This window comes from Blennius ocellaris (genome assembly GCF_963422515.1).
Source record: "Blennius ocellaris genome assembly, chromosome: 4".
NCBI classification, from domain to species: Eukaryota; Metazoa; Chordata; class Actinopteri; order Blenniiformes; family Blenniidae; genus Blennius; species Blennius ocellaris.
In genome coordinates, this window is record NC_137653.1 from 19,787,788 (window position 1) to 19,803,512 (window position 15,725).

General features: G+C 47.1%; 2 protein-coding genes across 3 annotated transcripts in view; one reads left to right on the plus strand and one right to left on the minus strand.

Annotated features, from left to right (window-relative positions):
* Nucleotides 1–4,738: 4,738 nt before the first annotated feature.
* Nucleotides 4,739–5,971, plus strand: id1 (inhibitor of DNA binding 1, HLH protein). Its single transcript, XM_080495109.1, has 2 exons — nt 4,739–5,207; nt 5,375–5,971. The coding sequence occupies exons 1-2, from the start codon at nt 4,845–4,847 to the stop codon at nt 5,408–5,410; spliced, it is 399 nt and encodes a 132-aa protein (XP_080351235.1). The 5' UTR covers nt 4,739–4,844; the 3' UTR covers nt 5,411–5,971.
* Nucleotides 5,972–8,551: 2,580 nt separating this feature from the next.
* Nucleotides 8,552–15,725, minus strand: part of ncoa3 (nuclear receptor coactivator 3) — a 28,878-nt gene continuing 21,704 nt past the window's right edge. The window contains exons 11-23 of one of the 2 annotated variants that reach the window (XM_080494628.1): nt 15,032–15,654; nt 13,961–14,937; nt 13,732–13,855; nt 13,302–13,601; nt 12,702–12,914; nt 12,490–12,607; nt 12,221–12,392; nt 11,718–12,083; nt 11,422–11,532; nt 11,058–11,334; nt 10,756–10,948; nt 10,432–10,657; nt 8,552–10,015 (exon numbers count right to left, since the gene is read on the minus strand). In XM_080494628.1, the coding sequence (XP_080350754.1) occupies nt 10,004–10,015; nt 10,432–10,657; nt 10,756–10,948; nt 11,058–11,334; nt 11,422–11,532; nt 11,718–12,083; nt 12,221–12,392; nt 12,490–12,607; nt 12,702–12,914; nt 13,302–13,601; nt 13,732–13,855; nt 13,961–14,937; nt 15,032–15,654 (3,712 nt within the window). In that variant the 3' untranslated portion in view covers nt 8,552–10,003. Of the gene's footprint in view, nt 10,016–10,431; nt 10,658–10,755; nt 10,949–11,048; nt 11,335–11,421; nt 11,533–11,717; nt 12,084–12,220; nt 12,393–12,489; nt 12,608–12,701; nt 12,915–13,301; nt 13,602–13,731; nt 13,856–13,960; nt 14,938–15,031; nt 15,655–15,725 lie in introns of both variants that reach the window. The other variant, XM_080494627.1, reaches the window with a different exon arrangement.

The following is a 15,725-nucleotide window of genomic DNA, read 5'->3' on the forward strand; positions in this document are numbered from 1 at the left end:
AGCAGAGACTACCAGTCCTCAAAACACACACACACACACACACACACACACACACACACACACACACACACACACACACACACACACACACACACACACACACACACACACACACACACACACACACACACACACACACACACACACACTCAACTAAAGCTCTCTCTCCAGGCAATTGCCACTGGAGTGGAAAGTATTCCAGAGCACAATGCCTATGCTCTCAATGGGTGCTTTAGCATGCCACCAGTGCGCTGTCACCAGCAGATGGGGAGCTAATTAGAAGCCATTAAAGGGCTTTGATAGTGTGTGTGGGAACCAGGCGGAGGGAGATGGCCACAGGGGTGAGGGTGGGGGGGGGGCTTCAGGTCCGGTGAACACAGACACACACACACACACACACACACACACTCACACTAGGGAGAGATAGACCAGGCTGTCCCTGTGACTCCTCGCGGGGGCCAAGGACACAGAGCAGAGGACACCTGTGGAGCCGTCCAAGGACCTCTGTGAGGTTCTGCAGTCGCACACCAACTATCAGATGCAGATAGTGTTCCAGAAACCTGCCCCTGGCTCCCAGAGAAGGGCATCCGTCCACCCGCCCACAGCCTCCCTGCCTGCCTGCACACACGCTGAGGGAAAAACAGGCGGCGAAGGCTCCAGACGGTCTGCGCTCCCGATGACACATCTCTGAACCAGGACTCCCACAGGAAGTGAGTCCTAACCGCTCGGTCCTCAGTCATTACAGAGGGCGGCCCAGGGAGGTGCCAGGCCACGCCGGGGCACACATGAGGAATTCAAGGCGGAAACAAACACAACACACCCCCACAGAAGGCGTGACACAAACATTCAAAGTCACAATCTTCTGAATTTGGTAGAAACATGTGACCGATGAGCTTCGAGTGCCAACCATCAGTCAAGACCCAGTGCAGAATAGATGTGACATTGTGGCGTGGTAAAAAAAAAGTTTTCGCATCTGACACCACACTCACCCCTCCCAGTCCCATATGAGTCTCTCCACACACCTGCACACAGGTGTGATCATTATCAAGCAAACAGGAAGAGCCTGACTGGGAACTGGAAACTAATCCCACAGCTGCAAGGAGATGGCCCATGTGTGTGTGTGTGTGTGTGCGTGCGTGCGTGCGTGTCTGTGTGTGTCTGTCAGTAGAAATTGTTGAAAACTTGCATGTGGTGCTCTCCTCTCATAATCAAATTCCTCTCCACTTATTTTCAGCAACGTATCTCAGTAATCATACTAAAGTAAAAAAAAAAAAAAATCCCTCTGTCTAAGAAACCATTTATTCCAGTTCTTCAGTTATTGTGCTTTGGTCACTTTCATGTCTCAGGAAGTAGTACGAGCTCCACTTATTGTCCTCACAGCAGTAATAACAACAGCACAAGTGTCGAAGCATCGCTGGAATGTCCGATTTCCTCTCCGGATTCCTGCACCAACTTTTCCCCTTGTGGCTTCCTGTATTGTGCCTTTGTAGCTCTATTTGCTGTGGTGATAAAGAGGGCGTATCAGCGAATATGTTTCCCCTCTGCCACCAAATGGAACGATTTATCTAGAAAATCGCTACTGGGAAGCCGTTTGTGCTCTGGCAAGGCTACAGATACACAATGTTCTGAAATGATAACTTTACAAGTGTTACTTTTCTTCTGTTTGATATCTACAGTGTGTCGCAGCAGTGCTGACAAACAGCAGCCCGTCGCAGAAATAAAACACAAAAGTAGTAATCCAGAGAGGCCGGGATTCTGTGTCAGCGACAGAGAGAGGGGAAGGGAAGCGGAGCTGAGAGAGGGCAATGTCGTTCTGTCAGTTAAAATCAGGAGCTAATATGTTTCACTTTTCTTTCCCCTCCTCTGCCTCTTCCCTCTGTCTTCTCCCTCTCCCCTTTGCCTTGATGTGCTGTAAACAGGCTAAAAAGGGCCCAGCTGTGTGGAGTTATTGTTGGTGTCAGTAGGAAGTGCTGATAGCTTTTGCAGCTGAACAAAAGCTGGATGAGGGGAGTGGAGGGGCGCTCCAGACACTGTGGCTCCAGCCTAGATTCTCTCCCACAATCCCTGCACCGCACTCCCATTGTTCTGCCCACCCGGCCTTCCCTCCGCCCTGTCAGCTGCGACCTAGGACAGAGGGTGAAAAAAAAGGGAGGAAAAAAAAGAAAGAAAAAAAGAAAGTTTAAAAAAAAAGAAGAAGTTTTTACAGGCTACTGCAACAGCTAGGAGAAACAGCCGGTGGTAGTTAACTTTGTTCTAGTGACGTTATCTTCAGTATGGTACAACATCTGTGCACATATAAGCAAAGGCACTTTAAATGGCATTTATATTAAAATCTGGAAAGAACAAGCTGGTTATAATTCCTTTAGGAGCCTGCAGAGCAATTAAACTTGATGTAAAACTTTGTGTTAAATGAAAGTGAAAGGATCGACTGTTGCAGGAATAGCAAATGGTATTATACAATGATATATTAGGAACAAGTTCGACTGTATAATTACGAGTCTTTGCTACACATTGATTTAACGTACATTATATAATTTATGTTTTATATAATTGATAGTAGTTGGTTAGGCACAATATTTTGGTTTTTTTTAAAACATTGATAATTCAGGCATCCGACAGTGTCCAGAACAATAAATTACTGTCTGTTTTTTTTTTTTTTTTTTTTAACTGAATAAATATATATTTCTTGCTATATTGTACCATTTCCTGCAGTTACAAGCATTATACTTTGGATTAATTTCTTGAAGGTAGCAGTTCATAACATTAGTAAACTAGAAATGTCTGGTGTTTCAATGGATAAATATGAATGCAAATAAGTTCCCTGACACCCAGAATATATGGTGCTACACAGGTAGTAGACTGCTTCCAATGTATACCTAAAATGTTTGTTACATGCTTTGTAAGGTAATTTTAAATATTTAGTTTAAATATCTATAACATTAGTGCAGATTTATTTATTTATCTGTCCAGAAAGATAGCAATTTTTGTTGCTTAATGTTTGATTGTCCATACAGAGAAGTAATCATTATTATTATTTCATTGCAGAGATGTTTTTGTTGTTATTATGATATAGACTGTTTCAAGCAGAGTAAAGGAAGACTGTATAGAGATATTATAATTTAATGCATGTATACTTTCAATATATTAAAACTGTGAGGCCTCTTTGAGGAAATGTTCAGTATAATTCAATCTTGAGACCAGGTCAGATGTTGTCTTTTCCTGGAATTGAGTTTGTGTTTCTGTGGGGGGGGAAAAAAGGTCGAAAACTCTGAGGTTAGAACAAAAAAGAGAGTTTGAAACGTCTGTTTACTTTGTTACGGTTTTGTCTTAAAATTCATTTTTTAAGCTGAATTTGTCATGTAAACAGGGATGATTCACGCAGTTTATCTTACTGAAAACAATAGTTCAAAAAGCTAAAATAAAATGAAAATGTTTAGTTTTTTTCCCCTTTGTTTATTATTTCATGTTTTGTTTTCCCAATAAACGCATCTTTTAAACTTACAACACACAGGATGTTTGAAGTTTTATTCTAAACTGCATTCTTGCAGAAAACTGCAGCATTTAAAAAAAAAAAGGGGGGGGGGGGGGGTCAGAATGGAGCAGAGCTGGGAAAGTTTGCAGGAATGTGGGGTTAGTTTGCGTTAAAATGCGGTAACACTCCCGGCTGACAGCCTTTGCTCTGCAGGTGCGCGGGGCGGTAATCTCATCCCGCTGCTTTAAGGTGATAAATGAACGACAAAAGCTCCGCGCCACGCAGGTGAATGGAGGCAGTGCCCGAGCGCGAGAGCCTCTTGTTTGACGTCTCCATGGAGACCGCCCGAGCGGCGCCGGGCTGACAGGCGTCAAGGCTCGGATGAATGGGTGACGTCAGCGCGCTGGCGCCTGCCAGTCTGCTCGGGCTTGTTTGGACAATCTGGGGGGAAGATTCAGAACAGAGCGCGGCGAGGCTGAGCACACACTGCAGGGACATGTGAAGGAATCCGTGAAGCTGCTTGCAAGGGAGGAAAAAAATAAACCTCGACTGAAACGCAGGGGCGTGCGCGACCGCGTGCGCGACGTGTTTTCTAAAACACCCGTCAAAACTCTGTAATATTAATGACGGGATAAGCTCTTTTAAGCTTGTTCTGCCTGCGCATTCCGAGGCTCAACTTCATTAATAAACCTCAACTTGTTTTTGTTTTTGCCCCCCCCCCCCCCCCCCCCCCCCCCCCCCCCACACACACACACAATTGTTTGGCCACTCTGCGTAATTAATTCTCTAACTTTACTGTAACCATTGTCATCCACATCTGCAGCGCCACCAACAATTGTGAAAGGCAAATCTAGGGCACTGTGGTAGCCTAATTATCATTAGCCATTCATTCCATTCATCCTGCCCCATCCCACACACATTCTCACAGCACATACCCAAGCATTCACCACCCTCTCTGACTGTCCCCAGGCAATCTACACCTGCAGAGTCCCCAAGCCGTGGACAGCTGGATTCCCACATATTACCCATAAAAGACACACATTTGTTTCCATTTGTAACGCCATCCCTCAAACAGATTGTAAATCCCGATAACCAGTCGAGCGCGGCGATTGGCCGAGGCGGTTGCTCGGGACCGCCCGGTCAATACAAACGCGGCCCGCTGATTGGCCCGTCCTCCTTCAAACGGGACGGCTTGGCCACGCCCTCCCGTCTTCTCCGTCTTATAAATCCGAGGAGGTTTGCCCATGTGCATGTTGCAAACTGTCAACATTGCGCGCTGTCAACTCTCGCAAGGAGGGAGAGAGGAAAAAAAAAAAAAAACCTCGCTGCTCGTATCTTTTGGAAGCTTTTACACCTCTTCTAACTAATCAAGATGAAGGTTGTCGGATCTACCTGCGCCCTGAAGAGCAAGGTCGGCGGCGAGGACGTGGTGCGCTGCCTGTCTGACCAGAGCCTGGCCATCTCCAAGTGCAAGATCCCGCTGCTGGACGAGCAGATGAGCGCCTTCCTGCAGGACATGAACAGCTGCTACAGCAAGCTGAAGGAGCTCGTGCCGACTCTGCCCACCAACAAGAAGGCCAGCAAAGTGGAGATCTTGCAGCACGTCATCGACTACATCTGGGATCTGCAGGTCGAGCTGGACGAGCCGGAGAAGAGCCGCCAGCACGCCGCCGGCAACGTGCCCCGCACGCCGCTGACCACCCTGAACGCGGAGCTCGCCAGCATAGCAGTAGAGGTAATTATCACCCAGGCAGTGTCAATCCGGAGAGTGTTTATGTGCAATTCCATGTGTTTTTGCAACGTGCGTAAAGTTGCCAAGTCCGCGCGTAAAAGCGCACGAGTTCCAACCCGCCTGTGCCTCATGTACTGACCCCAACTCTCTCTCTCTCTCTCTTTCCGCAGAATGGATGCTCAGACGACAGGATAATGTGCCGCTAAAAGAGCATCGCGCCCATCAATCCGTAGCGAGCGACGCAAAAAAAAAAAGAACGAACAAGGCGACCTGATGTGACTCTTCGGGGCACATCGAGAGACTTAAAAAACCTTGAACTGAGTAGGGACGTTTCAGACTCCCAGACGCTAGATTAAAAGATGACCGTTGTGTGGACACGCAGCGAGGGTCTCCTGCCGCTCTCAGCTCTCGATTCATCAGAGGGCTCTGAGGAGAGAAGCAGATACAGACTGGGTTCGCCGTGGGACCAAGACAAGTTCATTGCAACCAGCATCGCTTGGCTGCTTGTAGAGTTTTAAGAGAGAAAGACAGAGAGAGAGAGAGAGAGAGAAAACCTTCCTTTTATTCCGTTACGTTCCCTGTATCTTGTGTAAACCTTATAGAGAATTCCAACATTTTGTAAAAGAAGAAAAAAAGTTATTTTTCTCAGATTCCTGAGCGACAAACTGTATTGTATATTACAATGCCACATTATGTGAAGATATTGTTTTCTTACAATGTACTTTATTGGTGTTTTTATTAAAACAAGACAATTATTTTTGAAACAACTCCCCTGTGTCTCTCTGGTGGTGTGTGTGTGTGTGTGTGTCTACCAGTTGGTGGGTTTCAGCACTGATTTCTCCACTTGGGCCACAGTTGTGAAAAGTCCCACTTCAACGCTCATCACGAGCTGTTATAACCTCATTATAAATTGCAATAAATCACCCGTCAGATGATTCGTTTCCGGTATCTTTTATCCCAGTGTGAGCTGGTGATCGCTTGGCGCCAGAGGCTGCTGAGGCTCTCAGGTAACATAAAACCAAAAGCTGGTGGTAAAACATAATGGCTCGTAGCCAGTTAAATTGGTCATTTGCCTCTCAATGGGTCATTAACGGATCACGTTACAAGAGGAAGCCCCTTGTCTCGAGATCCTGACAAAACACAAGAGAATTTGACATATAAACTTTTAAATTAAAATCGCAGCATTTACGCGTCTCATCCAAGGAGACCAATTCAGCCAGGAAGATGAATTGCGCTTTAGTTGGGGGAAAATGAATAGATTAACTAAACGGAGGTTCGTTTCACTTCAACAAGCACCTATTTTAAAATGTGCTGTTTTTTTCCCCTCAAATCTTTTGACAGTATAAATCAGCAGTTCTCTCCGCGAGGGGTTAAAGGAAAGCAAGGGCTCCGGCCGAGGTTGATCCGTTATAAGATTTATTCGGTCTCCCCTGGTGCAATGTTTTTCCCATTTCCCTGCGGTGCGATGCGCACAGCTGCGGCCCCGGCGTGGCCAGTGTGTGATTGTGTTTGTGTGATAGCTTTGTGCCAAGGGCAGGGGAGGGCGGCGGGGCCCAGACTGAGCGGCGCCTCGGCACACCTGGGGAAGTTCAGGTTAAATAGCTCCACATTCCTCAACACACAGCTGATTGAAACATTAACAAACAGTAATCCACGGGCCAGGCCGCAGATGGGCCGGGAACCACGCCAACACCGAGGGAGGGAGGGGAGGGAGGGAGGGAGAGAGAGAGCGAGCTGCATGGATTCCCACAGTGTATCCTATACAACCAGTTTGCTATATATATGTTTTTTTTTTAAAGGGTCCACATGTATTTATTTATTTATTTATTCCTATTTAACACAAATCTCTCCACACATTCCGTTATAGAACCAAAATTGTACTCCCCCCCCCTCCCCTTATGTACTGATTCACAGACACTCGCATAATATTAGAAAAGTGACACGAGACCTCTGTGCTTTTCATAAAAAAATAGGTCCTGACTCCACGTTTTATTGCTATTAAATCTAATTAAGACCTACCTTGGATTTAGTGTTTGCTTAAATGGGGTAATTATTATTATTTTAATCTCTTGAGTGTTAAAAGTGAACCTAATGTCCTGCCTCTGCATGCGAGCGCCCCCTTGCAACGATAGGACGAGCTGCAGCCCCATGTTGCGTGGAAAGGCCTGATTTAATACACTGTATTCATAGTAAGGACAGCAGCGCCCCCTTGTGGATATGGGAGGTAGCGCACTGACTGTACAAATACATTCAAATACAAGCAGTATTTTCAATATGATGAGTACTTAATGCGATTTTAGTCATACCTTAATTTAAGTTGCACAATGACATTTTCTTTTCAGTTGTATTACGTTCCAAACCTTTTCATCTCACTTTTGTAGAGAATACAGTGGTAGAAGAAAACATTCTTGCCTCATGTCCACATTTGTTCATAGATAAAGCGGATGCTAAATCATTTTTATATACTTATTAGTTGTTTGAGAAAAGTGCAAACATAGATATTTTACACATGCATGTTCAATCCAATACAAGTAATGAGTTAAAAAGCAACTTGTGTTAATAAAAGTACCGTCACCTGGAATTGAGTAGTGTAACCATGTGACAGGAGTATTTAAGTACACACGCTCTATGTGATTGAAAATCTATAGATGTAGTTGAGTGAAGTTTTATGAAATTTAAAGGGATTAATGGTAATTTAAAAGTTGTGCTACTAAATAGATCAGCAGGGTGTTGTTTGCAGTATATTTTGCCAATAGTACTTTGGATGTCACATTACAGGGTCTTTATTGGAAGTTTTGAATTATATTTCACCAAGTCCTTCTGGGAAAGTGTTAGGCAATTAATCTATATCCACATTTTTGTTTCTATTCATGTTTCAGCACTCCGGTATGCCACACTCTGTAATCTAATTGTAAGATAAAGCACCATTTCCACTGACAAGAGCAGCTAATCTTAAAAAAAAAAAATCTAATCCTTCATTAGTTTCTTCCAATAAGTTGAGAGAAGTGGTGTTTTGTCTGATGAGTGATTCTAACCAGTACAGATCACGCAGACCCACAATCACACCAAGGTGAAACTGAGTGAAACGCATAAGAGACATTAAGAGAACATAATCACAGAGTCAAATTTGTTTAAATAGAAATTTGTATTTACATCAATATCAACATCAACAGAAAATATTTGTAATATACATCCTGTAAAATGACAGCTTATTTGACCTCCAAACACAGAAAAACCAAATGATCTCTTGCCTCTTTTTGCAACCTTGTCTTTTCCTGAAGTAACACAAAGTGGACATGAAATGGAGTCCTTTCCTGAAGAAAAGATGAGATATTGATATGTCTGAGTGGATTTCATTCCATTGGTAGGTCTTTATCACAGCAAAACATGCTTATGAAAAAAAAAAAAAAAAAAAAATCTCCACATAAAAACTTGCTGCTGTGGGGTTTCCAGTCCTTTTTGTGTTGCACTATTAGCTTTCCATTGTGGAATAATCCATCCCGTGTCCACGCGCCATCCTATGCTTTTACAGATCCATGGTATGTACCCATTTACCAATAGAATAATATAACATATTAAAAAAAAAAAAAAAAAATGTACACCAGAAACCTCCAAAAAAACTATACAGATATGGAAAAATATCTTTGGATTGCGCATGTTGAAAAGGTAGATTTAGCGAGTTGATAACAGTCAATAAGAATGCATTATGGCTAAAAATACACTCGAGAGGCAGAGGTTGAGCGAAGCGAGAGTCGAGTGTCCACAACCAGAGAGAAACCAGACCCACATTACATATTCAGGGCCCACTTGTCTCGTTCTGGCTGATGAAAGCATCCAACGGCGTGCAGGTTTGATCCCTCCACACACCAGATACTCACAAGTCAAAAGTGCCTTGCTACAACATAAAATACCACTTGCATTCAGAACATGAGAAACAAAGGGAACAGCAACCCAAAATATCCTAAAGCATAACATAAAAAAAACAACAACAAAAAAACAAAAGACCCCAGTATTGACCTATGGGACACAAAAATACAACCGAGTTTCATACTTTGTGCAAGAATGGGCCTTTAAAAAGCAGGTTTGATATATTTTGTAAAATATTTACAATTCATATTCACAGACGACATTTGAGACATCTAATACTGCAGTACCATTCGTTTGGTTGCTTCCAACTGGGATTATGACGCTCAGTTTACAGTCTAAAGCGTAGAGGCAAGAGTTATTGCTTTAATCTGCATAACATAACAACTGTGTGCTTATACCTTTCATGACTCTTCAGAATGAGACCCTATCAAAAAACGATAAGAAAAAGCAACCCATTGTTGTGAAGGCATTGAATCTCAAGTAAGGCTGTAATGATGAAGAAATATTGCATCAATCGTTTTGTGTGTCTTTGCCCGAACAGAAGCCTTCTGGTAAAGTGCAGCCACAGCCAGTTGTACCGTCGTCCTGTTCCCCAGCCTGGCGGTGATGCTGAATACTGCCTCACAACCTCAGGCCAGCCGTCTCAACACACACACACAAACACACACACACATCTTGTGCGTGTGTATGTGCACAAGCTTTCAGCTTACTAGATATGAAACCTCAAAGTTATTGTATCCTACGTCCTCCGAGGTGAACGTACGTCTGTGTGTGTGGTTGTGTGTGTGTGTGTGTGTGTGTGTGTGTGTGTGTGTGTGTGTGTGTGTGTGTGTGTGTGTGTGTGTGTGTGTGTGTGTGTGTTTGTCCAGCTCTTCCCCGGGTCCAGCTCGCTCTGCTGCAGCTGAAAGAGGCCGGATTTGGCCAGCAGGTACTCAGCAGTACTTCTGCAGAGACAGAAAGCAAAGGAAGAAGCTGTAAAACCACAATGAAGACTGAAACAAGCTTATTCTGTGAGTTGACTGGTAAAATCACAGACTTTCATCAACATGTCGAGCAGAACAGATTACTGCTCACTTTTAATCTACCAAGAGCTCTCGACATTAATATATGCATTGTCTTATTTACACGTCTGAGAATACACAGCTTCTTCTCATGTTGGATTCCCCACATTTACAGCTTGGTTTAATAGAAAAAAGACTGGAGCTATTTAGTTAACCTGCTAGTATCAGTAGATTTACTCAAAACATAGTAAAACACTTGGAAATGATGTCATAAGAGTTGTTTTCTGTCAATATGATGTATTGGGTATATGAACATGTCTGCAATTTTTAAGGTTCCGGTGAGTTTGAACATCATCTACCTGATCGGGTCCCATTGGGATTCTTCCCATTCCCATAGGATTCATGGCCATTTGGCCCTGCATCTGTCCTGGGATCTGTCCCGGGATCTGTCCTGGGATCTGTCCTGGGATCTGTCCCACACCGACTCCGCTCACTGGTCCAGGTCCACCCATGGAGTTATTCATCATCATAGATCCAAACTGGCCCTGGTTGCCCTGCTGTGGGAACTGCTGCTGAGGGTACGAGCTGCAAAACCAGAATAACGACATATGTTTGGATACAGGCCGTTTATAACCCAAAGATCGATTATTCAAATGGTATTCTGATGCTGTGACGTTACACACTTGTTTCGCGCCATCCCGCCCTGTGGCCAGCCTTTCATTTCTGTACCCGGGTACATGTGTCCTCCCTGTGGGTTCCCCTGCATCCCAGGCATCATGGCGCTCTGCGGAGGAACTCCCATTCGTCCTTGCATCATATTTCCTGGTGGACTGCTACCTGGGGCCATGAAGGATGGGTCCCCCTGCTGGTTCATCGCTGCAACAGCAACAACAAGGGAAGAGTCGGGATCATTAACCTTGAACAGCAATGCACGGAGGACTGAAGAAGACAACTGTCCATGTCTCAATCAACTCACCATAGTTACCTCCATAGTTGAAGCCCTGTTGTCCAGGCTGGCTCATGGGGGGGGCTCCCATGGGGGGGGCTCCCATGGGGCTGTCCATGCCTCCTGGTGCAGTGACATTGGGAGGAGGGCTGAAGCCTCCTGCTGGCCCCTGACTCTGCTGCTGTTGCTGTTGCTGCTGCTGCTGCTGTTGTTGCTGCTGCTGCTGCATCAGCATCATCATCCTCTGCCTCCTCATCTGCATGGTCATCATCTCCCTGCTGCGCTGAGCCATCATCTGTGCATTAAGGAACCCGGGCTGCAGAGAGAGTTGCAGCGCTTCAAGTTATTGGCATGCCTTTTTTTGTTCAAAACATGGTACCATGTGAGGTGGTTGATTACATACCTGGCCGCTCATGCCTGCAGCCTGCATGCCAGGCTGCATACCCGGGCGCATGGCAGGGTTTCCCACAGGAGTGTTCTCCATCTTCATGCCTTGTCGGGTCTGATTCATAAACTGTCGGACGAGTCAAAATTCAAACCTTTAATCACACCTCGTTACATTGTTCATGAGCAAAAAGCGATAGGATTAGTGTGTGTGTGCGTGTGTGTGTGTGTGTGTGTGTGTGTGTGTGTGTGTGTGTGCGTGTGTGTGCGTGTGTGCGTGTGTGCATGTGCGTGTGCGCACGCGTGATTGATCACCTGCTGTCCTTGCAGTCTTTGCTGAAGTTGCAATCGAAGAGGTTTGGTGGCGGTCATCATTCGGGGTCTCGTCATGTTGACACGCGGGTTGCCCATGCCAGCCATTCCCGCCATGCCGGGGAAGCCCCCCGACGGGCCCATCTGGTTCATCATGGGGTTGAAACCTGCAGGAGACTGGCCCGGCATTGCATTGCCTCCGTAACCGGGCTGCATGGTCATGGAAGAGGGGCCCGGGGGCCCCGGGTAGCCCTGGCCGTACATGGCTTTCTGATCTATGACAATGGACGAGTCTGGCCCGGGGAAAGGTTCGGATGGTGGGCATGGCCCCTGACCCTGATCCTGGTCGTGGCCTTCAGGTCCATGGCCCTGTTGGAGAAAGGGATGTCGGGTTCGATAAAGTTGAAAAAAACGAGTTTATTCCACAAAGATGGCTAAATGTAATTCAGCTAATTCAATGTAGCTGCTAGAAAACTACTACAAACAATGAAAGTGATGTGTTCTACCTGGCCTACTATCTCAGGAATGCCCAGCGCTCGGTCGATCTCCTGCAGAGCAATGACATCAGCCGTGTTGAGCAGAGAGTCCAGCTGGTCCAGAAGTATACGCTCGTCATTTGGGCCCTCGCTACTGGTTAGGGGCCCCAGAAGCTCATCCAAGGGGTGTGCAAACTGCTCCCTAAGTCAACCGATGACACGCCAGGTCAAATATTTTAAAAGGGCAGTCAAAAAGAATCGGGGTCAAATACAACTCGTCTGCGGTGCAAAGTTCAGACCTGTTTGTGCTCGTCGGTGGTCTGTCTATTCCTATGGCGGCCTCAGGCCAGGAGGGGGACTGAGGTGGGGGCCCGTGTCCTCCAAATGGTCTCATGCCCATAGGAGCTTCATTAGGACCTAACAGAGGGAGACAGAGGCAGAAGTATTCAAATGACTATTTAAATGACAGACAATGGGAACATGAGACCTCCACTGTTTCCCTGTCACATACCCATCTCCATGAGTTGCTGCTGCAGCATCGACCTGCTGTTTCCAGGTACACTGTTGGACCGGTTGATCATGGACCCTCCCATTGGGCCAGAGCGACCCATACCCGGGTGTCCCGGTCCAGCCACAGGGTTTCCGGTGGGCCGTGGCATCCCCCATTCGCCGGGCCCTGCCATAGGGGGGCGCTGGTGTATGCCCATGCCCCTGCCCATACCTCCTAAACAACACGAAAACAACAGACGTTGAGTGTTTCTTGAATAAAGTTACTGACACAAGGAGTAGAACTTTCTTATAAGAATACTTTCTTGGAGGACGGTGTGGACTGAGATACTTGGACTCTTCTTCGTTATGGTTTCTGTTCGTTCCCTGTTCATTTTATTCAATGAAAGACAATGAGGATAGGTCCAAGGATACTGTGAAATTGTACGAGTGAAATGGTGTCTATCCATGTGTTTTCCAAATAAAAAGTTAATTGCAAAAAAAAAAGAATACTTTCTTATAATTATGTTGGAATGGACATTTAAAAGCAAATAAAATGTACTATGCGTATTCAAAGTATGTTATTAGAAATACTTGAAAAGAAGTATAGAACTATTTAAATTACTTGTTGGATTTCCCCTTGGCGGACACACCGCCATCCCTCCAGGGAAACCATTGGGGACAGGTCCGGGTCCAGGTCCAGGTCCGGGTCCAGGTCCGGGTCCGGGTCCAGGTCCGGGTCCAGGTCGGATTGGTATATCCAGGTTCTCTTGTTTGACCAATGTTGGACTGGGACCAGTCCTCCTTGTGGCGAGCCCTCCTCCTCCTAAGGCCACCTCTGCAGCCATGGGCGGCTTAGCCTCCATGGAGAGGGCTCTTTGATAGGCAGCACGCTGAGCTGGGTGCATGGGAGCTCTGTCTCCATCTGAAACACACACACACAACCTGTGATTCCTTCTGCGTGATACTTTTGACCATTGGCCGGTGCTTTTTACACCACAAACACATCTTTTGCTAGATTACATGATGCACATATTCATTAAGAACTGATGTACCGTGTAAACTGTCTGGATGATTTCCCGGTTTGTTTGCCATTTCCTTTCCAGCCCTGGAATCTGGCTCAGGGAAAAAGCCAGCGCTGTTCCTCGGCACGCCCAGAATAGACTCCAGAGTCTCTGTCTGAATCATCAAAATACAAATGTGATTTTTTTTTTAAAAAGCAAACCCTGACTGGAATGTTTGAACGCCATTCTAATGATATACATGCAAGTAAAACTGCCCTACCTCGTCAGATGGCTCCAACTTGACCTTGCCATCCATACAGTGAGGGTCAGAGCTGGTGACCCTTGCCGCCTGAGCTCCTCTCCCATCCAAGTCCTCCAGCTTTGGCTTCATGTCAGCACCTTCCTTTGAGTCGTCTTTATTGAGGAGGTAGTGGAGCAGGGCGTGAGGTTTCTCCTTCTTCGGGCTGTGCTGCTCCTGCTTGGACTCGGATCCCCGGACTCCCCCGGCTGCCGCCGGCCCCGGCTCCGGAGCGCCGGCATCCAAGCTGCTCTTCCCGGTGGCCTCAGCTGTGATGCGAGCCACTTCGTCCGGAGTGTTCCCGTTCTGGAGGAGCTTGTGGAGGATCTTGTGCTTCTCCTGCAGAGACTGACTTGTTAAATGCCCCGGGGCGCCGGAGGACACGGAGCCGTGATTCCCGCTTGTGGAGGACGACACCCCCGTCGACGAAGAAGGACTGGTGACGCCGGCCGAGCCATCTTTGGCTTCGGGCGTGGAGCTGGGCCCAGAGTTGGGTGTGTGATTAGGTGGCACCAACTCATCTGTAGAGGAGGTGAGGAGCTGCAGGAGCTTCTTGTGGCACTCGGGGCCCCGCTGCCGGTTGGATTCCCCCCCACCGGGCAGCTCTCTGCTCGCTTGGCTGTCTGGCTTGTCAGGCGGGCCGTCACTACTGGGAGTGTGCGGCGGGTGTTGCTGAGACTGCTGCTCTCCGCTGGCTCCCAGCGAGCTGCCGGGGCTTTTGGAGTCCGAATAGGCCGGCAGTCCCGGTTTACAGGGGACCCCTGCTGTCTGGTTGGTGGAGTTGATGCTTGGGGAGCTGTCGGGCCTGTGGGGGTGGGGAGAGGTGAGTGGGGAGGGCATTGGGTTACCCACTCCCTCACTGATGGCTTGGAGGGCATTCAGCGAGCTGCTGGAAAAGGTGGCGCTCCCTCCACCGCCAGAGTTCCCTGTGTGAGTGGAGCTCATGGGAGAGTTCATACCTGCAATCAGACCAAACAATCAAGAGGCAATCCAAACACCTGCAGTGAAGTACAGAGCAAAACAAACTGGGGAGGAAGACGTAGGGCCTCATACCTCCAGGAGAAAATGGACTGGCACCTGTCTTTGGACTACCTCGGACTCTGGGAGAGCCCATGACATTGTGCGGAGGACCGTTAATCCCGGGACTGGCCTGTGGGGGACTGGTCATCCCCAGGCCATAACCTCCACCTGCAGGTCCGTGAAACTGGCCCATCTGCTGCTGCTGATGCTGCTGCTGATGCTGCTGCTGCTGCTGCTGCTGCTGCTGCTGCTGCTGCTGCTGCTGATGCATGCCATGATGGCTCATCTGATTCATGCTTCCCATTTGGTTCATCGAGTTTATGGGAGAGTTCATTGGATGCATGGAATTCATTTGATTCATCTGACTCATTTGACCCATGCTGTTCATCTGATGCATGGGGTTCATCTGATTCATGGGATTCATCTGATGCATGGCGTTCATGTGATTCATCTGGTTCATTGGATTCACGCGGTTGCCACCGGAATACTGCGGCACTCCCCTCTGTGGCATGTTGCCCTGTTCGGCCATGCCGTAGCCCCGGTTCATGCCCATGGCGCCTCCGGGGCCCATGTTCATCTGTTGGTTGGGGTTGTTTACGCCCATGTTCTGTGGCCTCATGCCGCCACCTTGGTTCCCACGATAGCTGTTGTGCTCCCTTAAAACAAAACAAATAATGAGTAAAAAGTCGAGAAAGGCGCAGCCGCGGGGTGTTGTTACATTACTCAA

Bases quoted from the DNA above. Each gene is read 5' to 3' on its own strand.
- id1 (XM_080495109.1), top strand. From the start codon at position 4,845: ATGAAGGTTGTCGGATCTACCTGCGCCCTGAAGAGCAAGGTCGGCGGC. The intron at 5,208-5,374 runs GTAATTATCACC...CTCTTTCCGCAG, and splicing joins TCGCCAGCATAGCAGTAGAG to AATGGATGCTCAGACGACAG.